General features: G+C 59.0%; 1 protein-coding gene across 11 annotated transcripts in view; it reads left to right on the forward strand.

The window, feature by feature from the left end:
• The window catches only part of ADGRB2 (adhesion G protein-coupled receptor B2), a 40,443-nt gene extending 15,616 nt beyond the window's left edge, over window positions 1–24,827 (forward strand). For 2 of the 11 annotated variants that reach the window (XM_014784089.2, XM_087446388.1), the window contains exons 3-31: window positions 3,826–3,909; window positions 4,163–4,327; window positions 5,531–5,695; window positions 6,319–6,483; window positions 6,566–6,733; window positions 6,809–6,910; window positions 7,052–7,158; window positions 7,936–8,130; window positions 8,304–8,372; window positions 8,450–8,558; window positions 8,871–9,204; window positions 9,561–9,666; window positions 9,854–9,897; window positions 10,144–10,270; window positions 10,706–10,809; window positions 10,895–10,997; window positions 11,722–11,872; window positions 12,047–12,116; window positions 12,525–12,591; window positions 12,734–12,819; window positions 13,111–13,209; window positions 15,214–15,385; window positions 15,709–15,804; window positions 16,140–16,179; window positions 16,860–17,479; window positions 19,890–19,925; window positions 20,231–20,329; window positions 20,897–21,076; window positions 21,416–22,166. In XM_014784089.2, coding sequence (XP_014639575.2) covers window positions 3,826–3,909; window positions 4,163–4,327; window positions 5,531–5,695; window positions 6,319–6,483; window positions 6,566–6,733; window positions 6,809–6,910; window positions 7,052–7,158; window positions 7,936–8,130; window positions 8,304–8,372; window positions 8,450–8,558; window positions 8,871–9,204; window positions 9,561–9,666; window positions 9,854–9,897; window positions 10,144–10,270; window positions 10,706–10,809; window positions 10,895–10,997; window positions 11,722–11,872; window positions 12,047–12,116; window positions 12,525–12,591; window positions 12,734–12,819; window positions 13,111–13,209; window positions 15,214–15,385; window positions 15,709–15,804; window positions 16,140–16,179; window positions 16,860–17,479; window positions 19,890–19,925; window positions 20,231–20,329; window positions 20,897–21,076; window positions 21,416–21,772 — 4,220 coding nt within the window. In that variant the 3' untranslated portion in view covers window positions 21,773–22,166. Of the gene's footprint in view, window positions 1–3,825; window positions 3,910–4,162; window positions 4,328–5,530; window positions 5,696–6,318; window positions 6,484–6,565; window positions 6,734–6,808; window positions 6,911–7,051; window positions 7,159–7,935; window positions 8,131–8,303; window positions 8,373–8,449; window positions 8,559–8,870; window positions 9,205–9,560; window positions 9,667–9,853; window positions 9,898–10,143; window positions 10,271–10,705; window positions 10,810–10,894; window positions 10,998–11,721; window positions 11,873–12,046; window positions 12,117–12,524; window positions 12,592–12,733; window positions 12,820–13,110; window positions 13,210–15,213; window positions 15,386–15,708; window positions 15,805–16,139; window positions 16,180–16,859; window positions 17,480–19,889; window positions 19,926–20,230; window positions 20,330–20,896; window positions 21,379–21,415; window positions 22,167–24,617 lie in introns of those variants that run through there. The other 9 variants (XM_087446392.1, XM_087446389.1, XM_087446390.1 and 6 more) reach the window with 9 other exon arrangements.
• The last annotated feature ends 1,936 nt before the right edge of the window (window positions 24,828–26,763 follow it).

Genomic DNA, 26,763 nt, shown 5'->3' on the forward strand with positions numbered 1-26,763 from the left:
AGAAACCATCGACACCACCTCTGGTTATATCGGGGGGCTGGCCAGCAAACAGTTGGTGAGCGGTTGGTAGAGGACATGGGGACTGCAGGAAGCAGTGAATCCACGACAATCATATCAGGCTGCTTTCTCACACATCTGGGTTTGGTGGGCTTACCGGATGCCAGGCTGGTGGATGGGGGGTGCGACAGACACAGTGATGGCCAAGATGCCAATACAGGAGCTGGACGAGGGGACTCGGCTGGCTTTGCAAAAAGTGGAACCACATCTCCAGAATGTGTATTAATAAATGGGTGTCAAGGGCCGGCCCTGTGGCTTGGTGGTTAAGTGCGCGCACTGCGATGCTGGCGGCCCGGGTTCGGATCCCGGGTGCGCATCGAGGCACCACTTCTCCGTTCATCCTGAGGCCGAGTCCCACATACAGCAACTAGAAGGATGTGCAGCTACGACACACAACTATCCACTGGGGCTTTGGGGGGGAAAAAAAAAATCTTTAAAAAAATAAATAAATAAATAAATGGGTGTCAGGCTTGGGGTGATCTAGGTGGAGGACTCCTGGGCAGAGCTGATACTCAAGATTACAAATGACCATTTCCAGTGACCCTCCTGGGGTAGGGGGGAAGCCAGGATCAGTGGTGTTCATTGGTGTTTATTGATATTTCTCTGGGCCAGATTCGGTGTCGGTGTTCACTGTGGTCAGGGAGATGGCTCACACACAGCCTTCTTTCAGAGGGCTCATGGGTGGGGGTAAGTTCAGACAGTCGGAAGATGGAATCATCTGATGAGAGGGCATGTAGAAGAGGGGGCAGCCAACTCTTTCTGGGGAGTGGGGGACAAGAAAGAGTTAGTTCACAGATGAGAGGTCATTTAAGGTGGGTTTTGAAAGTCAAGTAGGAGTTTTCCAGGCAAAGAAGGTGGGGAATAAGCAGATGGAGGTTTGAGAGGAGATGATGATCCTATTTTGGACATGCTGAGTTTGAGGGCCCCCTGTCAAGAGACCTGTTCGGGAGGCAGGAGGCTATACAGGAGAGAAGCACTGGCGGTGGGGGTCGGGGCTGGGAATAATGACTTGGGAGCAGCCATTCAGAAGGCGTTATTTAAGCCTTGAGCTGGGGGAGTGTGCAGTGAAAACAGGACGAGCGTGGATGCCCGATGTGGGAAGCAACAGGAAGACAGACCAGTCTAGGAGCCTGAGACAGGGAAGCCAGAGAGCTGGAAGGAAACCGGGAGAGTCGGGGAGGGGAGCGTTTCAAGGTGGAAGAGTCAGCGGGGCCGAATGCTGCCGAGGGGTCAAGCGAGAGAGGCTGCAAAGCGTCCGTAGGATTTAGCAACATGGAGGGCGTCCATGACTGTCAGGAACAGGTCCAGCAGAAAGATGCCGTCAGAAGCCAGACTGCAGTGAATTACCAGGCGAGGTGACATTTGAGCCAGGACGTGAGTGGCAGGTGAGAAACTGGAGTGCCAGCTGTGGACCACTCATCGGTGGCGAAGAGAAGCCAGAGGGCAGTGGCTGAGGGAGGAAGGAGGGTCCAAGGAGGTTTCCCCACGGAATGGGGGAGGCCTCGGTCCGTTCACGGGCTGCGACGAAGGGAGAATGCTGACGAAATGCTGGGGAGAGAGGGGGCAGTGGATGAGCCCTCCTGAGAAGGGGGGAGGAGTAGGATGCAGGACCAGGCTGAGGGGCTGGCCTTTGTGAGAAGGGCTGCAGGGAAGTTGGGAGTCGGAGGGGTGGGGCAAGAAGTGGGGGGGCTCCCGAGTCATAGCTTCTGCTTTGTCTGTAAAGGAGCTTGTTGCAGGGAGAGTGGGCAGAGACGGGCTTGAGGAGAGAGGTCACAGTCTGGCCTGGCCAGCGGAGGCGGGGAATGGGGAAGGCAGGGGGCCGAGCGGATGTGCAGCCCTGAATCTGTCGAGGTGCCAGTTGGCACAGCCATAGATTTCTTTGGCAGCCTGGGGGTGGGCGTGGAGAAGGCGGCTTGTCACAAGGCTCCGGGGCTGGGGACTGGCTGAGCTGGTGTGGTGGAAGGCCTGAGTGAGGGGATTCAGGAGTTGACAGGTGTAGCACCAATACCTTCTCTGTGGCCCTGATAGAGACAGGGCCCCAAGTGAGGCCAGGAGGGATCACAGATCCTGTTCAAAGGGAGGAGGCCTAGGGGGCTGAAGGGTGGCATGTGAGGGTGCAGAAGAGGTAGAGATTGGGAGGGGAGGGGAGATGGTAAAAATAAACTGGATAGTTACTGCCTTCTGAGCACTTGCCACGTGCCCAGCAGAGTGCTAAGGGCCTCATGGCCTCCTGTCAGGGCATCCTCGAGTCAGCCCTCGAGGTAGGGGTATTCTGAGTGTTGTTCTACAGAGATGAAAACGGTCAGAGAGGCAAAGACATTTTCCCAAGGTCACACAGCTGGTCACTGTCCGCGCCCCAGTTGGGATCCAGGGCTGCCTGACTCTGAAGCTGTCCTGGGGTCCAGGCTTCAGAGATGTTGGAGAAGTTTCTGGGATGATGGAGATCAGGTTCTGAGACTGGTGTCTGAGGTGGAGGGAAGGGCCTTGGCGTTGATGAGACCAGAAGAAGCTGGGCTGAGTGGCAGTTCAGGGTCCCCTGGACAGTGGGTTTGCCCAGGGTGGCCACTCTTTATGCCTGGTCAGGAAGAGCTTTCTCTCGGATGCAGAGCCTGCACGGGGTGGCAGGAGACAGGAAGAGTACAGCGCTCTCGGGTTCCTTCAGACAGAGTGCCTGTTCGGTGCTGCCTTTCAGAAATAGGAGAGGGCCTGGGGGTCGGGGAGAGGAGTACTGTCTAGTTTGGGGACGGCATGGGCTGAGCCCTGTCCCCAAATGCTATTCCAGTCCCATCTGCCCAGCATCCTCTACATGGGCCAGGTCTTCCCCTCTGCACTTAGGTCTGCCTCCATCCTCGCTACCCAGCGTGTAGGGGAGGGCCTGGATGAGCTCATGTCTGAGCAGGAAGGGCCGGCTTTGGAGCATGGGAGCTCCTAGCCCCTCCGCCAGGGCTGGCGGTGCTTCCAAGACGTAGACCAGACACGTAAATCAGGGTGGCCAAGGGCCCGTGAGGCTGGGGCCGAGGCAGCAGTGGCCTCCTGGAGCACCTGCTGCTCTCCCGGCTGCCGGGGCAGTGGGGAGGAGGGTCTGCTGGATGCAGGCACCTGCCCCAGGCCCTTGGGTCTCAGAGGAGCAGCATTCTGACCTGTGCCTCCAGGTCACAGTCCAGTGGTGCTTGGGGAGCAGCATCCGGGCCCAAGACCCAGCCCCTGGCTTGGCATGAATCTCGTGCCAGAGGCAGGCTTAGTTAGGGGGTAGTCGCAGCTGCCTGACTTGGCTGTTCATCAGCCCTGGGAGTCAGCCCAGTGAGGGGAAAGAGCCCGGGCTTCAGGCTCACTAAGCTGTGTGGTCTTGGACAAGTCATTTCCCCTCTTTGGGTCCTCAGTTTCCTCATCTTTAAACAGAGATGATGATCCCTACTTCCCAGGGGAGGATTAAAAGAGATAAGTATGGACAGCATTTGGCACAGAAGCCTCCAGGGCTCATTAATATGAGCAGCCGCTCCTTTCCAGTCTCCCCAGTCTGGCAAAGGCAAGAGGAGGAAAAGATGCTTCTGAGGCTTGCGGATGTCCTTGTGTGGCCTTCTGAGCCTCAGTTTCCTTATCCATAAAATGGTTGGGGGGGCAGGGGACAGGAGGTGATGTTCTCTCAGCATCTCCTGTGGTTGGTTCCTGGCTCTCAGGCTGAGGGTAAGCAAGGCTGCCTTCTCTGCGCCACTCTGGCAGGACAGAGCTGGCCTTTGCTGAGCCCCTGCCACCACCTCCGTGTTCCAGGTGAGGAGCCGGAAGAGGAACCGAAGGTGAAAACTCAGTGGCCAAGGTCTGCAGATGAGCCTGGGCTGTACATGGCGCAGACAGGTAACTCGGGCCCGCCTCCCTTCCTCTGCGGCGGGAGCCCGACTCTGTGGCGTCTGTTGGCGTGTGTGCTTGGCATGTGCCCGTCTGTGTCTGTGTCCTGGAGCTCAGTCACGTCTCTCTGCCACGTGAGGCCTGTGGGCAGGGCCGGGTTGCCTCCTGAAGAACCTGTCACTTGGGGTCAGGGTAGGGGGATCCCTAGAGACTGAGTGTTTGGGAGGTGCCCCCTGCCGCCGACGCTGTCCCTTTCTTGTAGGCGACCCGGCGGCTGAGGAGTGGTCCCCGTGGAGCGTGTGTTCCCTGACGTGTGGGCAGGGTCTGCAGGTGCGGACCCGCTCCTGCGTGTCCTCCCCCTATGGGACCCTGTGCAGCGGGCCCCTGCGGGAGACCCGGCCCTGCAACAATTCTGCCACCTGCCCAGGTATGCCCGTCCTCCCCGCCCCGTTTGCCTGCAGGGTTTGGTCCTGCCTGGGACTTGGGCAGGTTAATCTTCCAAAGATAGTTGGTTGCCTCCTTTCTTTCTTTCAACAAATTTGACTGTCCCCCACACCGTGCCCAGCCCCGCACAGGGCACTGGGCACACAAGTGGATCAGACCGGGGCCCACACCAGTGGGCTCGGTGCTGGGCACATCACTCCCCTCGTGCCTACGTCTTGGTGATCAAGGCTCATCTTTCTACCCTCATCGCTCTCCTTGTTCCCTACGCTCTGGCCGCACCAGCACCTCTTGTACTGTCCCACCTCCCTGCATTTGCTTATTCTCGTCCTATCCCCCCCACCCCACCTTGGCTATTAAAATTCAGCCTGTCCTTTGAAATCTAAGACAAATACCTTTTTTTTTTTTAATGAAACCTTCCTTGACCATCCCCTCCCTCCTGTGGCTCCCCATCCTACTCCCCAGGGAGCACCCCAGACCCCTAAGCCTTCCTCAGTTCAGCATGGAGTTATGGAGAACATGCATGTGCCTGCCTGGGACAGGTGGTCCACCACGAGGGGTGGGGCTGGGCAGCTTCAGCCAGTCCTGCTCCTTGTGCCCCGGGGGAGTGAAGTGGTGCCTAGGCTGTGACCAGCTCCAGGCTATGGATTTAAAGTAGGGCCTCCCTGGGAAGGAGTCTTGGTACCCGAGGGTGTGGCAGGAGCTTGCAGAGGGCTGGGGCCAAGCTGTGTTCCAGAGTGGGAGCGCTTTGTGTCAGTGTCCGTGTAGAGGTTCGTGTCTGTTGTGTGTCCATGCGCTTGGGGCTGGGAGGGGCACTTCTCTTGCTCCAAGCCTGCCATGTTGAATTCATGCTCCGGGTCTGGGGGTGGGGAGGGGTGGAGTTGGGTGGGGTGGGGTGGATCTTGAGCCCTTTCCCGGGACCCCTGGTTCCCCTCCTGGGTTGATCCTAGTCTTTCTGACCGGGTGTCCACAGGAGGTGCCCTGTGTGAGTTGGGACTAGAAGCCTGTGTCTTCCACATCCCCTCAAAGGGCGGAGTGCTGGCGCCCTGAGAGAGCCCCCTGGCAACAGAACCCAGGGAAGAGCCAGTGAGGAGCGGTCGCAGAGCTGCCGAACTCCTGATTTGTGGGCGGATGGGCAGTGGGCGGGGCCAAGGTGCCGCCCAGCCACCGGCCACGTGCTTCCTTGCAGTGCACGGCGTGTGGGAGGAGTGGGGGTCCTGGAGCCTGTGCTCCCGCAGCTGCGGGCGGGGGTCCCGGAGCCGGATGCGGACCTGCGTGCCCCCCCAGCACGGCGGCAAGGCCTGCGAGGGTCCCGAGCTGCAGACTAAGCTCTGCAGTATGGCCGCCTGCCCGGGTCAGTAGCGCCCGTGGGCTTCCAGGCGGGCGCTGCCCAGCCGGGTGGGGGTCGGGAGACCCAGGGGAGGCAGTCAGGTCCAGTGCCCTGCCCCTGGGGGCCCCATGAACTTTGACCAAGCATGGGGAGACTGACGAAGTATACCTGCTAGTATGGGAGGTGACCCGGCCCAGTCCAGACTTGGCATTGGCACACTGTGATCCCATCAAAAGGGGGCTGCTTACCAGTGCCCCTTCCCCTAAGCCCTGGGCTACCCTTGCTGTTCATAGCACTTTGGTGCTTATGGCCAGCTGGGCTGGGAGGGGACACAGAGCTGGGCTTAAGCAGGGACAAATATCAGAAGGTGCCCCTGGGGGCCCCTTTCCCTAGCCAAAAGAGAGCACGTGCCTTGGTGCTGAGTGGAGAGGTATCCTGTGTTCCTGGAGCTGGTGACAGGCAGGCAGGACCAGGCCCAGGCACCACCTGCTCCCTCCAGTCCCCCTTCATCCACCCCTCTTACGTGGGTCTGGCCTGGCTCAAGTCTGAAAGACAGCAGGCTCTGCCATCTCCCTGTGGTGCTCTGCCCTCACCAGTCCCCACACCCCTTGCTCAACGGCCACCCCTGCTTGTGTCTCCCCATGCAGTGGAAGGCCAGTGGCTAGAATGGGGTCCCTGGGGCCCATGTTCCACATCCTGTGCCAACGGGACCCAGCAGCGCAGCCGGAAGTGCAGTGTGGCGGGCCCAGCCTGGGCTACGTGTACGGGTGCCCTCACCGACACCCGCGAGTGCGGCAACCTTGAGTGCCCGGGTGAGTGCTCGGCGCAAGGGCGGCAAGTGGCAGCCCTGGCCCTGGGGGCACCTGGGGCCACTCACGCCCCCCTCTCCCGCAGCCACAGATGGCAAGTGGGGGCCGTGGAACGCGTGGAGCCTGTGCTCCAAGACGTGTGACACAGGCTGGCAGCGCCGCTTCCGCATGTGCCAGGCCACAGGCGTGCAGGGCTACCCCTGCGAGGGCACCGGAGAGGAGGTGAAGCCGTGCAGTGAGAAGAGGTGTCCAGGTACTGCCCGCACGACTCAGGGGGCTGGGGGGACAAGCATGTGGGCCTGGCTGAGCCCCTCCGCTGTCCCTACAGCCTTCCATGAGATGTGCAGGGATGAGTACGTGATGCTGATGACATGGAAGAAGGCGGCTGCTGGCGAGATCATCTACAACAAGTGTCCCCCTAATGCCTCAGGTGAGGGGCGGGGTGGCTCTCCCCACAGGCCCCCACCCCCGCCTAGGCCCCCAGCCTCATTGACCCTCCATTCTGAGGTGCGGAGCAAAGTGAGTGAGAGCTTGGCCCGCACTCCCAACCCTCTTTCCTGTCCCCCTGCAGGGTCTGCCAGCCGCCGCTGCCTCCTCAGCGCCCAGGGTGTGGCATACTGGGGGCTGCCCAGCTTTGCCCGCTGCATCTCCCATGAGTACCGCTACCTGTATCTGTCAGTGAGTGTGCCCTGCTGGGACGGGGTGACATAGGATCTGTCCCAGACTCTGGTAGGGGGTAGGGGGACCTTGGTTGTTGCCCATGCCCGTGTGCCTTGGCATATATACGCTGTGCCCACTTATGCCTGGCTGTGCCTCTCCTTGTCTGGCAAACTCCTACTCATACCTCAAGGCCTAACTCTCAAGTGTCTTCCCTTATCCCTCGTGCCCACCTCTGTGCTCCTACAGCCCCCCGAACTTCTCAGTCATTAGGTGTTATAAGTGCTCGTTGAAATATCTGTGTCCTGTTGGACTGGGAGCCCCTTGAAGGCAAGGACAAAGTTGAATTTATTTTTGTGTCCCCAGGGTCTGCCATGGGGTAAGAATGTTGTCAGTGAATGTGGCCTGTTGTGTATGTGTTTGTCTGACTATAATTGGTATTTGTTGTGCATTTGCATTTGGAGCTTGTATTTGAGAGAGAGCACATTACATTCCAGAGTGTTCGTGACCCCTCTGGGTTGGGGAGGTACCCTGTCCCTGTACTGTGCTTATCATCTTTTATATGTACATCTGAGCACCACCTTTCTCTAGCTATTTCTGTTTCAGCCTTTTTAAAGTATCTTTGGAGATTCTCTCTTTATGGATCTCTTTCTTGACCCCCTTCAAGCATCTCTATGTAACCTTTTCCCCCTCTCTCTCCCCCTGGATATAAGCAATAGGTGGACTGGAGTGGGAGGGGCCAGGGGCTGGTCCCAGCTCCTGACACACCAGTGATAGCGGCCCATCTGTCACCTACAGCTTCGGGAGCACCTGGCCAAGGGGCAGCGCATGCTGGCGGGCGAGGGCATGTCACAAGTGGTGCGCAGCCTGCAGGAGCTGCTGGCCCGGCGCACCTACTACAGCGGGGACCTGCTGTTCTCTGTGGACATCCTGAGGAACGTCACTGACACCTTCAAGAGGGCCACGTATGTGCCCTCAGCTGATGACGTGCAGGTACCACCCTGCTCCGCTGAGAGGAAGGACAGCTGAGGGTGCAGAGGCCCCAGCCTGAAGGGGGAGGCCTGGCCCCAGTGGCAGAGTCTGCTGGGGGTGACAGGTGTGGCTGTAGTGGGAGATCTCCCGTCCCTGGGGCTGGCATCTGCCGACACTTACTGCTCTCTCCCCAGCGCTTCTTCCAGGTGGTGAGCTTCATGGTGGACGCAGAGAACAAGGATAAGTGGGATGATGCTCAGCAGGTGAGGGACTGGGCTTCCAAGCTTCTTCCCCCATGAGCCACCCCCGCCTTGGACCCTTACACACTCTCTGCCCCCAGGTGTCCCCTGGCTCTGTGCACCTGCTCCGTGTCGTGGAGGACTTCATTCACCTGGTGGGCGATGCTCTCAAGGCCTTCCAGAGCTCTCTAATTGTCACGGACAACCTGGGTACTAGCAGGCAGGGGAGGGGGTGCTGGATGTGGCGGAACCCAGGCCGCCATGGGGGAGGGATGGTTTCTGAGGGCTCTCCCTGTTTCTCTCTCTCTGCGTCTCTGGCCCTGTCTTTCCCTCATTTAACTCCTTATTTTTATCTCTGTCTTTGTGTTTCTTCCGCTCCTCCATCTATGTGTTTGTATCAACCTCCGTGTCTGCATCTGCCTTCCTGGTGTGTCTCCCCCACCTCTGTCTCTTCCCTGGTGTCTGTCCCCTCTGTCTCTCTGTTTGTCTCCGGTGCGGTCTGCCCACCCTCCTCCCCTGCAGTGATCAGCATTCAGCGAGAGCCCGTCTCGGCCGTGTCCAGCGACATCACGTTCCCCATGCGGGGCCGCCGGGGCATGAAGGACTGGGTGCGGCACTCCGAGGACCGCCTCTTCCTGCCCAAGGAGGTGCTCAGCCTCTCCTCCCCAGGGAAGCCGGCTGCATCTGGGGCAGCAGTGGGCAGCCCTGGCAGGGGGAAGGGCCCGGGAACAGTGCCCCCTGGCCCAGGCTACTCGCACCAGCGCCTCCTCCCGGCAGACCCCGAGGAGTCCTCCTCCTACTTTGTCATCGGTGCTGTGCTCTACCGCACCCTTGGTCTCATCCTGCCGCCCCCCAGGTGAGTCCCTGGGAGGGGTGGAGGAGGCTGCTGAGGGTCCAGGAGGCCCAGGTGAGAGAAGGGGCTGAGCGTGTGCTGACCACAGAGAGATCCACCTGTGGCCTCCTGCAGCCTTAGGGACCCCTTGCCTGGCTCTGGACACAAGCGCTTCTCAGAGACGCCCATGCAGCTCCCAGAGGCTTCACGGGGGGTCCAGGGGGTGTTGGACTGAGCTCTAGACCCCACTGAGCTCTAGGCCTTCCCCCAGGCCTTGGCCCCCTGGTTGCCTTCCACCCCCCATCCAAAGCACTTTTGGGGATCCTGCCTGGGTCTGGGCACCTGCTGGGCAGGAGCTGACCTCAGTACCTGTTCCTCAGGCCCCCGCTGGCCGTCACATCCAGGGTGATGACAGTGACCGTGCGGCCCCCCACCCAGCCACCAGCTGAGCCCCTCATCACGGTGGAGCTCTCCTACATCATCAACGTGAGTGGGGGCCCAGGCAGGGACTCCAGGTGTACCCTAACGTGGGTAGCCAAAGGCCTGTCTGATGGGGAAGTGGTCTGCCCTGACAGCAGGCCGAACCCCTGCCCTGTGTGGGGCCTGCCGTGGGTGGTGGTCAGGGCTGGTGAGCTCCCCACTGCACACTGCACTCACGTCTCCTGCTCCCCAGGGCACCACGGATCCCCACTGCGCCAGCTGGGACTACTCCAGAGCGTGAGTTGGGCAGCGGCTCCGTGTGGGGAAGGGGGCAGCCCCAGGACTCCTCCTCAGGAGGAGGTCTCTTGTCTGGAAGGCCAGAGGGCGCCCTGGTGCCATCCTCGGCCTAAGGGATCAAGGGCATATCCTGGGGCTCCCAACTGCCTGCTTTTTGGATGTGGCCTTGCCCTGGATCTCACCTGTCCTTGGGCAGTGGCCAGTGCAGCTGGGCTGGGGCTCACTCCACCTCTCCCCTCACCCAAGAGATGCCAGCTCAGGGGACTGGGACACTGAGAGCTGCCAGACCCTGGAGACCCAGGCAGCCCACACCCGCTGCCAGTGCCAGCGCCTATCCACCTTTGCCGTGCTGGCCCAGCCGCCCAAGGACCTGGTGAGTGAGAGGGAAAGCCTGGGCCAGGCAGGGGAGGAGGCTCCTGAGTTGCCAGCGGCCATCTGTGATGGTGTTGGCAGGGACCTGGGTGATCCCGTGTGTGTGTCTGAGCAGGTGCACTTGTGGGATTGCACATGGAAGTCTGTGCCCCTGGGATGGTGCTCACAGTGATGACACGTGCCTGGGGGGTGTGGCGGTGGGCAATTGCCTGCATAGACACACACGTGTGTGTCTGGTTGTGTGTGGAAGAGAGAGTGACTGAGCATAAATATGCATCCACGTATGTGGCTGGGTCTGCTCTGTGCACATGTGAATGCAATGGTGAGGCCCCTTCTGCATGTGAGTGTGACAAAGGTGCAGGTGCCAGTCTGTACTAGACATGGAGTGGGGAGGGTGAGGCCACCCCTGCCCTCTCCCTCCGCTCATCTCCCCCAGACCCTGGAGCTGGCGGGCACCCCCTCGGTCCCCCTGGTGATCGGCTGTGCTGTGTCCTGCATGGCACTGCTCACCCTCCTCGCCATCTATGCTGCCTTCTGGAGGTAGGTGGGAGGTAGGTGGGCAGGGTGGGGTGGGAGGTGGGCAGGGCAGCTAGCTCCTCTGTCTCTGCCCACTGTGCCCTCTCAGGTTCATAAAATCTGAGCGCTCCATCATCTTGCTGAACTTCTGCCTGTCCATCCTGGCATCCAACATCCTGATCCTTGTGGGCCAGTCGCGGGTGCTGAGCAAGGCAGGTGCAGGCTCACGGGGGTGCAGGGTGTGAGGGAGGGGTAGGGGGTGCTGCAGAAAGCGTTTGCAGGTGACGGTGCATGTGTACTTAAGTGACAGATGTTTGTATACACTTGAGCCCTGTGTTGGGTGAGGGTGTGTGGGGGAAATAGTGTGTGTGAGCATCCGTGAGGGCGTTGGGGGGGGCATGTGTACTCGAGTGATGAACGTCTGTGTACATCTGTGAACGTGTACGTGAGCTGAGTGCCTGTGTGCATGTGTGTCGGGCAGGTGGCATTTTTGGAGCCTGGGCCGCCTCATGTCTGCGGGCATGTGGGAGCCCAAGCAAGGCCTCTCGTGCCACCTGCCTGTGGATGACCTGTGCTGGCTGTCCTTTGTGCCCCCTTGGCCTTGTCTGCCCAGTGCCAGCACTGTGAGTGCCGGGCATGGGGCCCGTCTGGCCGTGACGTGGTAGGTGCTCCTGTCTGTCCCCCTCCCTGCCAGCCCCGTCTACATGTGGGAGGCCTGCCCACCCGCCTCCCGGATGCCGAGTGCTGCGTGCATGTCACTGGGCCTGTGTCGTGCTGTGCGTGGGTGCAGGAAGACGGGGGTGCCTGGCAGGGCTCTGTGGTGGGTGGAGCTCGGGTGGGCAGCCATGGCAGCGCCCAGCAGCGGGCGTGGGAAGCCTGGTACCTCGCACCCTGACGGCTGCTCAGGGCCACCCCTCCCTTCTCCTCTCCCTGCAGGGCGTGTGCACCATGACAGCCGCCTTCCTGCACTTCTTCTTCCTCTCCTCCTTCTGCTGGGTGCTCACTGAGGCCTGGCAGTCCTACCTGGCTGTCATTGGGCGGATGCGCACCCGCCTTGTTCGCAAGCGCTTCCTCTGCCTGGGCTGGGGTGAGCAGGGCCCATGCTGGCCTCTGTCACTGGGCCTTGGGGGCAGGGGCTGCGAGAGAGGTTCAGCTGTGGCCTTGGCTCTCTGGGCACGGGGGCAGCTGGGCTGGGGGTCTGGGAGGATGAGAGGACCCTGAGGCCTGGCAGCCATCTCACTCGCTCCTCCCGCTCCCCTAGGTCTGCCTGCCCTGGTGGTGGCCGTGTCTGTCGGCTTTACCCGCACCAAAGGATACGGTACATCCAGCTAGTACGTGGGCCTCCCGCGGTGGGCAGGGGGGTTAGGGGACCTGTTAGGGCACAGACTGGGCATCAGGTCTTCTCAGGCTGCAATCGTAGCCCATGCCTGCTTGGGATTTTGGACAAATTCTTCCCAGTCTCTGAGCCTCAATTTCCCTGACTGAAAAAGGATGTGTTGGGATTGGATAATCTCTGAGAACCATGTAGCTCAGGGATCAGCCTTCTTTGATCCCCATGGTAGCCCCAGGGGCTGGGCCTTTGTTAGAGGGGAACCTGAGGCTCAGCAGGAGCCAGTGGCTCACTCCAACCCCGTCTGTTGTTGTGGGCCTGGCAGCCCCGGGGGCACTGAGGGCTGGTGTTTGAGGGTGGGGAGCAAGGCCGCTGGTGTCTGACGCCCCCTCTTTGCCCCCCACCCCAGCTGCTGGCTTTCCCTGGAGGGTGGCCTGCTCTATGCCTTTGTGGGTCCTGCTGCCGTCATTGTCCTGGTATGTGCCCCTTCAGCGTCCTGGGATGCCGTGGCCTTGGGTCTACCTCCTCCCTGCACTCCAGCTCCCACCTGGGGGTTTCCCTGCCAGGAGGGCACCTGGTGATCCTGTCTCCCCCCACCCCACTCCACCGGGCCCCCAGGTGAATATGCTCATCGGGATCATCGTCTTCAACAAGCTCATGGCGCGTGATGGCATCTCAGACAAGTCCAAGAAGCAGAGGGCCGGGTAAGGAGGTCTCTGCGACTTGGCCTTGAGGGAAATGGTCTAGGGAGGGCCACGGCCACTCTCGGAGACTCAGGGCTTCACGGCGTGACCGGGGCTCCCTGACCTTGATGCATCGAGGGTGCAGGCGAGGTGGGCACCCAGAGTGCTCAGCTGCAGCCCCTCACCCACCCTAACCCACCTCTCTCTCTCGTCTGCCCTCCCCCTCCCACCCCACTCGGGGCTTATGCTGCCCCGTCTCCTCCCACTTCCCATGTGTTTCCCCCCTTCTCCCATGTCTGTGCCGCCCCCGAGGTCGGAGCGGTGCCCCTGGGCCAGCCTGCTCCTCCCCTGCTCAGCGTGTGGAGCGGTCCCCAGCCCCCTGCTCAGCTCAGCCTCGGCCAGGAACGCCATGTTAGTTGTGCCCCCGGGGGAGAGGGGGGACGGGTGGGTGGGGGCAAAAGAATGGGGGGCAGTGCCCATGGTGGGGGGAGGAGGGACATCAGCCCAGTGCCGTGGAAAGCTTGCCCTGCCCCGCCAACTGCCACACACTCTCAAGGGCTCAGCGTCCAAGTGGCAAAGGGTGACAGGGAGTGAATGTCTGTGCCTCCCAGAAAATGCTGGGTTCCTGTGCCCACCCCTTGCTCCCCACCCCCGCCCACACTCCTGGCTTATGTTTTATCCAGACACAGCCACAGACCCTTCCTTATACCCCCACCCTACACAGGCTCATAGAATCTTAGGCCCTTAGAATTTTTAAGCCCATAGAACCTTAGAATTAGAATGATAGAATCTTAGAATAAGACAATCAGAAGCTAAGAATGTTAGAATGAGTGAATCATAAAGTCTTATCATCTGTCATAGAATTTGAGACTTAGAAATTCAGAGGCATTGAATCTCACAATCAGTAGAGGGACAGAGAATCTTGGAGGTAGAGACTTATTTTACTGAGACCCCTCCTGGCAGCTGAGAATCTTAAAATCCCAGCCATGTGAGAGTGGAATGAATGAATCCACAGGGCCAGAAATCCATCTGAGCCTCCCTAACCAGTGGGATCCAGCTTTACCTTGCACACCTTCACCGTCAGGGAGCTCACTGCCTCTGGAGGCAGCTGACACCATCTCTGGACAGCTCCGCGTAGTAGAAAGCTCCCTCTCACTTGCGCCGCCATCTGCCTCTCGGACCCGGTCTCTCAGAACCAGCAGTTAAAAGTCTGGGCTTTGGCAGCGGCCAAGCTGGTTTTGCGTCCCAGCTCTGTCTCTCTCTGTCCAGCTGGGCGCCCTCCAGTTGCCTCATCTGTAAATTGGGATAATAATCCCCATGCCTGTTTATTGGAGTTGTTTTGATCACAGTGTGAACTAATGTATGTAAAGTGCTCAGTGTAGGGCCTGGCAGAGAATTGTGGTTAATCAATGGTGGCTCGTATGACTGTGATTAGGGCTGTCTTAGTCTTGGCTCTGCCCCCGGGGCTGTGGAGACCACTGGGCCCGCCCCCCGCCAGGCTGAACAGCCCTAAACTGCTCCTCCTAGGACAGGTTTTGGCCCCCTGCCCATCTCTCTGCCGTGTCCAGAGCTGTGCCCACCGCAGCCTGGCTTTCCCACCAGGGGTGTTCATGAGGCAGAGTGGGCAGGGTGTGGCACCTGGCCCAGTAGGGCAAGACTGCCCTGCTGTGCCCGCATGGCCTGTAGCCAGTGGGGGCGGGCTGGCTCTGGGGCCTGGATGCCAGGGCCCATCTGCCTTTTGTCCTCTGTCAAGGACCGAGGTGGGTGTGTGGGGGTTAGGCTGTGACCCCGGCTCTTACGCCCAGCCCCAGCTATGATCTTTCTGCCCAGGGCTCTGAGTAGCTCCTGAGAGCCTGGCGCCTCCTCCTTGGAAAACAGGGGGAAGAGCCTCTGCTGTACCAGCCCTGGCCCCCATCTTCTCCCCAAAGATTTGTGCTCTGCCTGTTTAATCTTTTTGTGTGGTTCTGCCTGTCTCACGCTCTCTCTCACTACGTCTGTTGTCTCTCTTTGTCTTCTCCTTCTCTCACACAATCTCTGGGGATGTGGCCCAGGCCTGTGGTTTTGTGCAAATTGGGGCTGAAACTCATGGCATCTGCCTCTGTCTCCCTCTTCCCCTCTTCTCCCACTGTCTCCTTCCACCTTCTCCATCTCCATCCCCTGATGCTGCCTCTGTCTTTGGCTCAGTCCTGCTGTGTCAGTGTGTCTGTCCCTCCCACCTCCTGGTCCCTGCCCTGGCCCCACAGTTCTCCACTCTCTGTCTGTGTTCTGTTTCTCTGGCTCCTCAGCCCCTCTCTGCCTGGGAACATTACTGAGGTCTTGGAGTTTGGGGCCCTGCCAGTCTTGGGCAGCTTACAGGCCCGGGCTCAGCCCACCCTGTCCCCTGGAGTATCATGATGGACCCTCTGCTGTCCTCAGGGCCTCGCTCTGGAGCTCCTGCGTGGTGCTGCCCCTGCTGGCGCTCACCTGGATGTCTGCCGTCCTGGCCATGACCGACCGCCGCTCCGTCCTCTTCCAGGCCCTCTTTGCTGTCTTCAACTCTGCGCAGGGCTTTGTCATCACCGCTGTGCACTGCTTCCTGCGCCGAGAGGTGGGGCTGGGCCTGTCCCGCTCCTGCCTGCCCCCCTCCCCATACCAGTCCTCTAGCTTCTCCCCACTGTGCAGTTGGGGAGGATTGAGGCCCCGACCAGGCCCCCAGCTGGGCAGCGCTTGGTATGGAAGCTGTTAGCCTGGGGCAGCTTTGGCCTTGGCCTCCTGGTCTCGTGGGGCTCCTTCTCCCCTCTGACCTTCCCCTAGGCTGGATGTGCTGCTTTCTTTCCACACCTGCCTGGGTGCCTGGGGTGGGAGGCACAGCCAGTTGTGGCCAGGGGCCCTGTGTTGGCCTCAGGCCCAGGAGGCCCCCGCTGCCCCCAGGTCCAGGACGTGGTGAAGTGCCAGATGGGTGTGTGCCGGGCCGATGAGAGTGAAGACTCCCCTGACTCGTGTAAGAACGGGCAGCTGCAGATCCTGGTGAGTGAGGAGGCCTGGGCACAGGTGGGTTCTGAGCCCCCCACCATCCCCCTGCCCCAGACCCCTCACCTACCCCATCCATGGCAGGGAGGGGACAGAGACTGGGTTTGATTCAGGCTCAGCCACTGACAGCTGGTGGCACTGGGCAAGTCCCTCCCCATTCAGTTTCTCCACCCATAGGTGGGCTGGAGTAGACCTTGTCGGGGGCCCCTCTAGGCTCTGTTGGGCAGTGTGCTGTGGGCAGCACCTCTGGGTGGGTAGGGAGGGGCCTGAGCCCCCTCACCCTGGTACATTGATCCTGTCTCTGCCCATTTGTTCTCTCTCTCTGCCTATAGTCAGACTTTGAAAAGGATGTGGATCTGGCTTGTCAGACAGGTGAGTGTGCTGGGGCGGAGCTGAGGATGGCTCTGGAGAGAGGCAAGAAGGGAGGGCGCCCAGCCTCATCATGGGAGGCCCTGATATGGGTCTGGCTATGGGATCTAGCTTTCAGCCAGACAGCCCTGAGTTAGATTTAAGGCTGTGAACACCACTTACTGCGTGACTTCAGGTGAACAGCTTACCTCTCTGAGCCTCAGTTAACACACCTGTAAAGGAGAGAAATCTGTCCTCCTGGGGTGGATAGGGGCCTTAAATGAATTAGGGGATGTCAGGTGCTGAACAAGGTGCTTGGCACATGGTGGCTGTTACATTATTATATCCTTTCCATGATTCTTACCAGAATCTCTTTCCAGGTCTATCTCCTGGAGAGAAGCTGCCCAGGGAGGGGGGAGGAACAAGGCCCTTTGGACAGCCTTGAGGCCGTGGGGTCAGAGGTTAGGACCTGCACCAGGGCACCGTGAGAGCTGGGCCTTGCCCTGCCTTGCTGTGGGCCTCTGGGATAGTCGTTGTTTTAACCCTCATGGTGTGTGAGAGTGTACTGACCACCTAGCCACCTCTCCAGGACTCAGTTTCCTCCTCTGTCCAAGCTCAGGGGCTTGGTACCTGCCCCGCATGGGCAAGGGCATCTGGGGGCTCCTTCTCCCCAGGACTTACCTCCCTCCCACTCCTGCCCCCAGTTCTGTTCAAGGAGGTCAACACGTGCAACCCGTCCACCATCACGGGCACCCTGTCCCGCCTGTCCCTGGACGAGGACGAGGAGCCCAAGTCCTGCCTCGTGGGTCCCGAGGGCAGCCTCAGCTTCTCACCGCTGCCTGGGAATATCCTGGTGCCCATGGGAGCCTCACCAGGGCTGGGGGAGCCGCCGCCTCCCCAGGAGGCCAACCCTGTGTACATGTGTGGGGAGGGCGGCCTGCGGCAGCTGGACCTCACATGGCTGCGGCCGGCCGAGCCCGGCTCGGAGGGGGACTACATGGTGCTGCCCCGGCGGACTCTGAGCCTGCAGCCTGGCAGTGGAGGCGGAGGCGGCGAGGATCCCCAGCGGGCCCGGCCCGAGGGCACCCCCCGGCGGGCTGCCAAGGCACTGACCCACACCGAAGGCTACCCCAGCTTCCTGTCTGTGGACCACTCGGGCCTGGGGCTGGGCCCTGCCTATGGGTCCCTACAGAACCCCTACGGGATGAGCTTCCAACCGCCACCGCCGACGCCCAGCGCCCGCCAAGTGCCCGAGCCGGGGGAGCGCAGCCGGACCATGCCCCGCACCGTGCCCGGCTCCACCATGAAGCTGGGTTCCCTGGAGGTGAGGGGCCGTAGGGTGGTGAGACTGTGTCTAAGTCACAGGCAGCAGCCGGGAAGGGACAGCCAGCAACCCCCATAGAGCAGCAGCTTTGTACAAAGTCTCCGGGAGTGTGTGTGCCGTGCATTCCTCTGTCCCTGTGTGCTCACAGCAGCTCCAAGGGAATCCCGGCTTCTCTGAACTCCTCACATGGGCTCAGACTTCGTGTGCTGAGGGTGCACTTCTTGATGCATCCCCACTTGCTTTAGTGTCTGCTTTGGGGTGACTGGTTAGGATGGGTCTTCTTTTAAGGGGCCCGTGGCTCAGGCCAGGTGCTGTGTTGTTAGGAAGAGACATAATAGGGGCAGAGAGCCAGTTCAGATCTGGGGGCTGCTGATCAGCAGTGAGATCTTGAGCACAATCTCTCTCAGCCTTAATCTCCCTGAGCCTCAGTTTCCTCATTTGTAAAGTGTGGATAAGATAGCAGCCTCTTTGTAGACTTGTTGTGAGGACTGATTGAGTGATATAAAACGTTTATCTCTGTGTGGAGCAGGTAGAAAGTGCTAGATAATTGGGAATTGCCGCTCTCATCATCCCTGAAATCAGCCTCAGGCGCTGCCCATAGGCCTGTGATAATTGACCCTCTCTTCCTGAGAAAAAGGAAGCCCCTCTCTGTCCCTGTCTGTTTGTTTTCTGCAGATGCCCCACCTTCTCTCTCTCTCGCCTTCTCAGGCCTGCTCCCAGCAGGGAATCACTGGGAACAAGCGGGTAGTAGTGGCCCACTGTAGAACTCGAGAACATTCTAGAACTCTAGTTGGAGGGATGAGGGGGAGGTGGATAAGGAAAGGGGCAGAAGTCACAGCTCAGACACCGTTGGCTGCTCATGTTCTGCCTCAGAAACCTGCTCCCCATCCTCCGCACAGAGGAAATTAAGTTAGCAGCTAGAGGGTTCACAAGTTTAGTTTTTCTCCCAAAATGTTTCTTGAACATTTGGTGCCTGCTCCTGCTGCAGATGGCAGAGACAGGAAGGCATAACAAAGACAGAAAACTCGACACCGGCATTGGGGAGGGGGACGCACAGCATCATGGCAGGTTTCATTCTGTGGACACCTGCCCATGGTTGGGCCACTGAAGAGGGGTCGGTGTTGGGCTCCCTGTGTGGGAGGTAGCCATAAATGTGGCAGCGTCTTGAGGGGTCAAGGATGACGTCCAGAATTCTGCTGTAGGCAACTGCCATGGGGCGGAGGCGGAGGAATGGGTTTGGGGCTGGGAATTCTGAGTTTTTTCGGTTGGGCGCAGCTGTGTGTGCAGTGCCTGTGGGCAGCAGGGGACAGGGAGAGTGTCCTCCTGCCTCCAGAGAACAAGATGTGACCGAGAATGGAGAGGACACACATGCATGGTGAAGGGCAGGAGAACATCCGGGCAGAGCGCGGAGGGCCTAGAGTTGGGGAAGCCAGGGTGGGTGGCAGAGAAACAGCAGGCAGGGAGGTGGCGGACCAAGAGAATGGTGTCCCGAAGGCCAGTGGTGGTGAGCATGTCTTCTGGGCCTGGGATTTGGGAGATCTAGATGGTGGTTTTAGCATCATCCCTCAGGGCGCTGGGGCAAGTCCCTTCCCCTTCCTGGACCTCAGTTTCCCCAGTGTAACCTGGGAAAGTTGGCCTAGGTCTCACGAGCAGTCCCAGCGCAGCATTCTAAGACTCCAAGGCCTCCTCTTTGAGCGGCATTAGATGCTGTGGAGGTTGGAGGTTGTTGAGACCTTGAAAGTGGTCTTGGGCAGTGAGGGCCCGGAGAGGCATGACGGGGCCAGGAGGTGAGGGAGGCAGGGCCTGGTTTGGCAGGAAAAGGAGGAAGGTGGGGTCAAAGGAAGGACTGAAAAGCTGAGTCCTTGTCTTTGCAGGACAGGTGGAGGGTTCCCGGGAGAGGGGAGGCTGTGCTGGCAGAGAGAACGGGGGAAGATGGGGCAGGACAGAAGGATAGAATCCTGGGTACAGAGGAAGGAGCATCTGCTCTGTGATCCCGGTGGGAGTCCGTGTCCCTGCCACGTTGGAAGCCTGCGCTGTGACATTTGGCCCATGTGCAGTCATGGATCTGTGCGTGTGCCAGTGTGTATGTGTGCGCATGTGTGTACTCCCTGTAAGTGTCTGCCTGCAGGTTTGGGCATGTGTGTGCATCACGGGCAGCAGGGAGTGTGGGCCTGGGGCCGGAGCTGCAGCCCTGTGGCAGGGTGGTGCCTCGGCTCTTCAGCCACCAGGCCTCAGCCCCGGTCCCCACAACCCCAAGGGCTGCCCTTTAAGGATTCCTAACTCCTGGGCCTGGGCTGGGGGATGGTGCAACGGGCAGAGTCTGGGGTAAAAGGTTTCTTATCCCAAAACCCCTGCATGTGGTAAAAAGCTTTCTTCTCTCCTTCACTGCCTCCTTGGTGCTCCTTCCCAGCGAAAGAAGTTACGGTACTCTGACCTGGACTTTGAGGTAAGTGTTCTGTGTGTGTGTGTTGTGTGTGTGTTGGGGGGCATCTGTCTGTGGTGTCTGTTCCTGGAGGGTCCAGTCTTAGAATTAGCCCACACCCTATTGCAGAGCCTGACCCAGGCCCCCGAGCCTGTGGTTTCTGTGAGATCTCCCTGACATCCCCCCCTGCCCAAGCCTGTAGCTCTGCGGTGCAGAGAGAGCCAGGCCAGCCGGAGGGCCGGCTGCAGGCAGGGATGTGGGGACCCAGGAGGCAGAGCGCCCTGGGTGGGGCAGGGGGAGCATCTCCTCTGACGGCCTGTGGCTCCCAGAAGGTGATGCACACCCGGAAACGGCACTCGGAACTCTACCACGAGCTCAACCAGAAATTCCACACTTTCGACCGCTACCGCAGCCAGTCTGCAGCCAAGGTGAGGCCCCTCCCGTGGCGGCCCCTGCCCGAAGCTCAGGGCCTGACCTGGCGTAGTGGCCCCTGGGGTCAGACTCTCATCCCCTGTGGCCCCCCGTGGCCCCCATTGCAGAGAGAGAAGTGGTGGGGTGTGTCCTCGGGTGGGGCAGCTGGGACCGTGTCCAGCATAGGCCCCCCTGGGCTGGGGTGGGGGTGAGGTGGGCTCTGAGGGACTCATTCCCTCCCTGCCCTCCTTCCCTGCCTGGGCAACCTCAGCTCGCCTACCGAAGGCATAAGTGACAGTGCTGGGGCTGCGCAGGGATGGGGAGCATCTAGAGGGGCCCCGCCAGGATCTTGAGGAGGGTGGGCAACAGGAGACCTGGTCCCAGGGGGCCACTGTGAGCACAGGGGTCAGGAACCCAACTCTGGAGCCAGGCGGATCTGGATTTGAATCCTCCTTTGGCACCTTGATTGCTCAGTAACTTGGGGCATCAGTGGGCCCTCTCTGGGCCTCCTCAGTTTATTCACCCGTGCAATGAGTGAGAACGTATTGGCCCATCTCCACGGGCCCTTCCTGCTCCCCCTCCAGGAGAAGCCCAGCCCAGGGGAGCGTCCTGGCTTGTCCCAGCCGCGGCGACATCAGAGCTGGAGCACCTTCAAGTCTATGACGTTGGGCTCGCTGCCCCCCAAGCCCCGAGAACGGCTGGCCCTGCACCGAGCAGCAGCCTGGGAGCCCACAGACCCGCCTGATGGTGACTTCCAGACAGAGGTGTGAGTGCGACGCCGGACTGCCTACTGCGTATAAATATATATATCTCTCTATTTTCACACTCCACTTTGGAACTACCCAGGAGCCAGCGCCCCCTCCCCTCTCCCGAGGGCTGGGCAGGGAGGCGCAGTGGACTCAGCCGGGCTGGGGGAGCCAGACGCGGCGTGGCCTGGGGGGCCAGGGCCCTTCCCTGTTTCTCAGAGGCCCCTCAGCCACTGGAGCCCCATCTTTGCCCCAGCCTGTCTGTCCCTGTCCCGGGCTGGGGAGGGGGGAGGGGAACTTTGTTGGGAATAAACTTCACTCTGTGGATTTTGCTGCTGAGCTGTTTGTTTCCCCCAGGTGAAGGCCCAGCCCCAGGACTCCAACTTTGTTCCTCCATCTCCTTGCTTCACCTCGCTTGGACTCATCACATTGTGTGATGGGGTCAGGCCTGCCCTGACTGGGAGGGGGCGCCTGGGCTCTGACCCTATCTTGCCCTTGACTCCCTGGGTGACCTTGGAGACATGCCTTCCTCTGTCAGGGCCTGGGGTAAGCAGATTGGGAATGTGGGATGGGACCCCTTGCAGGGGGCCTTCCCCAGTGGCTATGATGGTCATGGCTGCTATTCACTGGGGCCCAGAAGCCAGACTGCCTGGGTTGGAGCCAAGGCAGAGCTTAGTGACCTCAGTTTCCACATCTGTGAAATGGGGATGGTAATAGTGCCTACCTCATAGGGTTGTTATGAGGATGAAACAAATTAATACATGTAAAGCGCGTAGCAAGTGCCTGGCACAGAAGCAGCTCCTTAAGTATTGGCTGTTACCACTTGGCACTCTGTCTTATGCTGTGCTCTGTGCTAGGAGCTTCACACACATGACCCCTGACCCCTTTATACAACCTTATGGGAAGGTTTTAGGTTGCCCATTTTGTGAATAGGAAAATGAGGCCAGAGATGGGGAGTGACTTGCTCAAGGCCATGGTCAGAGGCAGGGCTGGGACTTCAAGCCCAGGCTTGGTGGATGGTGGAGCCCCCTCGCACCTTCACCTTTATCACCCTCCCCCTGGTAGGACAGGAAGCTTGAGCTCAGCTTCCTGGGACCCGACCTTCATGGCTGCAGGGGAGCAGTGGGGAGCTTTGGGTTCCAGGGCTGAGGGTGGGTGTGGGGTGGAGGGGCCAGGCCACCCTGGCCAGAGGGCAAGGGTGGGAGACTCATTGCTGGGGTGTTTTCTTTACACACCTGAGTGGATGGCCCCCTGCTCAGTTCCTGGGCACCCAGGAAGAGGGGGCGTAGGATCAGTATGTGGAAACGTCCTGTCGTGTACACTGTGGCTCTTTGGTGGTCAGGCAGCATAGGGAGCAGGGGCCACAGGTGCAGCTGCTGGCCTGGTCATTTAGTGGCATGGGCACCTCTGGGCCCCTCCCCAGGGACTCAGACACAGGCCCTTGGAGAGCTGACAGTCTCCGGGGGTGGCCAACACATCAGAGGGAGGGCTTCGATGCTGTAGGAGCCGGGATGGGGGAGAAGGAAGAAGGGACTGGCTGCTGGGGTGGGGGGTGTTACAGCTAATGGCATCCTGGAGGGGCTGGAGGAGTGGTGGCCGTGGTGGTGCAGGCTCCGTCAGTCTCTGAATCCTGCCTGCTGTGGGCCTGGTCGGAGGAGGAGGGCAGAGTCCTCAGGCCTGTGTCCCTAGGCCCTGAGCTTTTGCAGGCCCCTGCTCTCTTGTGATTGCTCATCACCTCGGCCTCCCTCCCCTTGGGCAGCCCCAGCACTGATGTGTACAAAGCACTCACTCAGGCACCACCTCATCTGAGTGTTCAAGGTGGGGATTGTGACTCCCCCGTTTTACAGATGAGGAAGTCAAGGCTCAGAGAGGGGACATGACTTTCCCAAATTCCACAGCCTGTAAGTGACTATACTGGGACTTGTGGCCAGGAGAAGCAGAACTCTGAAATTTGTCCACTCAGGAGTTACGAGCCACAGCAAGGACAGTGGTGGCATGTGTGGCTGGCTGTGGGTGATGGGACCCCGGGTCAGAGTGCTGCCAGGTGTTCCGTCCCTTCTGGCTGCCCTGTGTCAGCTTCATTCTTAGTCAGCAAGCTTCCTTACCCACCCTGGGCCCACCAGGCTTCCTTCTCCCAGCCCCCATCACTCAACATTGCCCCTAGAGGGGCAGAAACTTTCTCTTGAATTCCAGTCGGAAAACACGGCCCTGTGATTGGCACAGACAAAGCCCTCCATCCCCTGACCTTGTGCCAGCAGGCACCACCGACATCCTGGGCCAGGCCTGAGCCACCACCCAAAGCCTTCTTGTTGCCTTTCCCGTGTGTCTGTCTCCTTCCTTTGCCGGGCTCCGCTGGCACCATAGGATTTCTCTGGGGCTGAGCTGCGATGTGCCTGTCCCTCCCCTCTTGTAGTTTCTTGCTTTGCATCTGGTTTGAGGAGGAAGTGGAGTATCACCTTGTTGCTTCTGCTCAGACAGCAACCATAGCTGCAGCAGAGGCTCCCGAGGGCTTTGAGACTCAGCCACTTCTGTGGTCGGGGCGGAGCTTTCCTGGGTTGAGGGCTATGCTCCCCTCTGCCCCTCGGTCCCCGCTCCCCCAGGCACTGACTTGCCGTGTAACCTTGGACAGGTCACTGGACCCTGTCTGACTTGGGTTTCCTTATCTGTAGGCCTATTAGCCCTTCCGTTTGGGCTAATATCTACCAACCTGTCGTTTCTTTCCTGGACTTGAATTTCTCTTCTCGTTGTCCTCCTTATTCTCGCGCCCCCAGTCTCTAGTCCTTTGTCCACCTGGCCCAGGTGTGATCTTTCCAAAATGCACATCTGGCCAGGCCACTGCCCTGCTCAGAAGCCTTCCAAGGATCCTAGAATTAGCCTAGAATGCAAGGCCCTGGTGCTGTTACTCTTGCCTACCTCTCCTGGCCTATCTCTCTCACCCCCGTGCCTATGCGCACGCCATCCCTTCTGCCTGGAACTTCTTCCTGTTACACTGGCAAACTCCCCTTCATCCTTCCAGACCCAGCCCAAGTGGCCCTCCTATGAAGCCATCCCTGAACTCCCCAGTGCAGCAATCAGCACTCGCCGGGCTCCCACAGCCCTGGCCCACACTTTCGCTATCTCACTGCTCACACAGAATTGCTGTCATCTGTGTCGACCTGCTTCAGGTTTGTGTGCTCAGCTGAGGGCTCCACACGGAGCAGGCATCAGTGGATCTTTACTGAGTGAACAGATGGAATGCACAAATCTCTCTGAACATTGGTTTCCTCATCTGCAAAATGGGGAAAATGATAATTCCTACCCAGCCTTCCTCACTGGGTATCCGGAACATGACTTGAGATTATTCATGGGGAGTACTGTGCAGGTGGTATCTACCCTTCCCCCAGTTATTCCTTCCTGGCCTCCGGTGCTATCCTAGGACCCCAAGTGGGAGGCCAGCCCTGGATGCTGTCCAGGGTTCTGAAAGGACCTGCCACCCTCCCAAGAGAGATGGAGGTAGCTTATATGGAGATATGGAGACAGGCTCACCCAAGCTCACCTGCAGCTTTTCCTTGCCTTCCAGACTGTGCAGGGTCATGGATGATCAGACCAGCCCTACCTTCATAAGACCAGACCCTGGGGAATGTCTAATAGAAAAAATAATGCAAACTACATATGTAATTTTAAATTTTCTAATAGCCATTTTTTAAAAAGTAAAAAAAAAAAATAGGTGAAATTCATTTTAATGATATATTTAACCCAATATATCAAAAACATCATTTCAACACATAATCAATAAAGAAAATTACCAATGAGATACTTTACATTCTTTTTTCATACTAAGTCTTTGAAATCTAGTGTGTGTTTTACACGTACAGCACATCTGCATTCAGTCTGGCCACTTTCTGGGTGCTCAGTAACCACGTGTGGCTAGTGGCTACCGTATTGGACAGCACAGCTCTAGACCGAACAAAGGCAGTGACCTTGGGCAAGTCAATTGTGTCCTCTGTGAAAAGGAGGTGTGAGTACGATCCGCCTCACTGGGTCGTGGTGAGGGTTCAAGGAGGTGATGCAGGGAAGGTTCCCAGCATTGTGCCAGCACAGAGTAGGTCCTAAGTCAGTGTTCCTGGAATCCAGGTATTCAGGGGATACAGGTGGGCAGGGAGGGGGTGTTGGGGAAGTACGAGAAGGTCCCGAGGAGACCTGTGCACTGGTATCAGGCCTACCTCAGCAGGGCTGGGGGAAGGGTGCACCCCCTCCCCCCACCCCTACAATCACCCCACTTCCAGTCTTCTTTCCTTCCACCTGCAGCCCCAGACCCTGGGGGAAGGGAGGCAAGTTGGGACTGGCACATGAACAGACACAATAAAGCTCAATTGGGTTTAATTCACTTCCATTAGGCACCAATTAAAAGGAAATTAGGTAGCCTAGGTGGCCTGAGGGAGAACCTGGGTGGGGATGCTGCCAACTTCTGCCTCTCTGGACTCATTTCCGTCTTGCCCACTTGGCAACTCATGGGGTCCCGCAATTGGGGTTTTTTAGGGCCAGTCCCTAGTACCCCCCCCATTATTGCTCACCGCACTCCTCCAAGGCCACCAACCCCAGGAATACCCCTACCCTCTCAGGTCCTCAAAACACATGCTAGGATCCAGGACAGGGGAGACTCTGATAAAGGTTTTGGCATTTCAGCCTAGTGGGAAGTCAAGAAGGGTTTGAGCAGGGGACTGGCATGACCAAATTTATATATTAACAGGATTGCTCTGGGTGGATGGGAAATGGATGGGCGGGGGGTGGGGGGGTGGGTGCAGAGAGACCAGTGAGGAGACCATTCATATGAAGGAAAGCTTCAGGGGGTTTTCCATGGAGGGGGCATGGAATCTATATGTATGTAGTGGATGCAATTGTCAGCCCCTGGTATGGACGGTATGGGAAGGAGCCAAGGATGATTTGTGGGCTTCTGTCTTACACACCTGGATGGACGACCATGCCATTGGATTTGGGGCACAGGAAGAGGACCAGCTTTGGGGAAGACAGTCATGACTTTGGCCTTGGGCATATTAACCTTGAAATACCTTGGAGATGGTCAAGGGGGAATTTCAAGTAGAAGTAGGTGGTTAGAACTGGAACTCAGGAGAAGGGCTAGCCTAGAATCATTGGCATGGCAGGAAGCCATATTGGAGCGGGCCGTAGAGTGAGTGGGAGGTGAAGAAATGAAGATGCTATAGACAATTTTTGAAGTGGGGCTATGAAAAGAGGGAGAGAAAGCTCAGGGCCCACTGTAGGCTCTGAAGGTGAGTTAGCTAGAGAGGATGATGGAATGTTTCCAGGAATGGAGAGGCTGTCCTTACCCCCTCCCCAAGATCCTACATAATGACAGACCAAAAATAACCAGCCCTACCATCCTGGGAGGCAGGGTCCTGAGACCTGGTAATGGATATCATCACAGAGATTGATTCTGCTCATTTGTTGGGCTGCAGGCCAGCCACAGTTCCTGAAGGGGAGATGGGGGATGGGGAGCACTCAACAAAACCTCAGCTCTAAGACCTTCTGGGAGGAGGGAACTCTGGACTCCATAGGGAGCTGCCAGGGCACAAGATGGAGATATAGACACAGTGCCCTGGGCTCTCTGCAGCGCCTGCCCCTGCTCCTCCTGACCAGGCAGGAGCAGGGACGAGCTCTCCACCCAGGCCTCAGCTCCCCACTGGGCCTGCTCCAGGCTGGTATGTCCC

The sequence above is a fragment of the Ceratotherium simum genome, chromosome 22, assembly GCF_057802395.1.
Source record: "Ceratotherium simum simum isolate JZ-2026a chromosome 22, ASM5780239v1, whole genome shotgun sequence".
In the NCBI taxonomy this organism is placed as follows: Eukaryota; Metazoa; Chordata; class Mammalia; order Perissodactyla; family Rhinocerotidae; genus Ceratotherium; species Ceratotherium simum.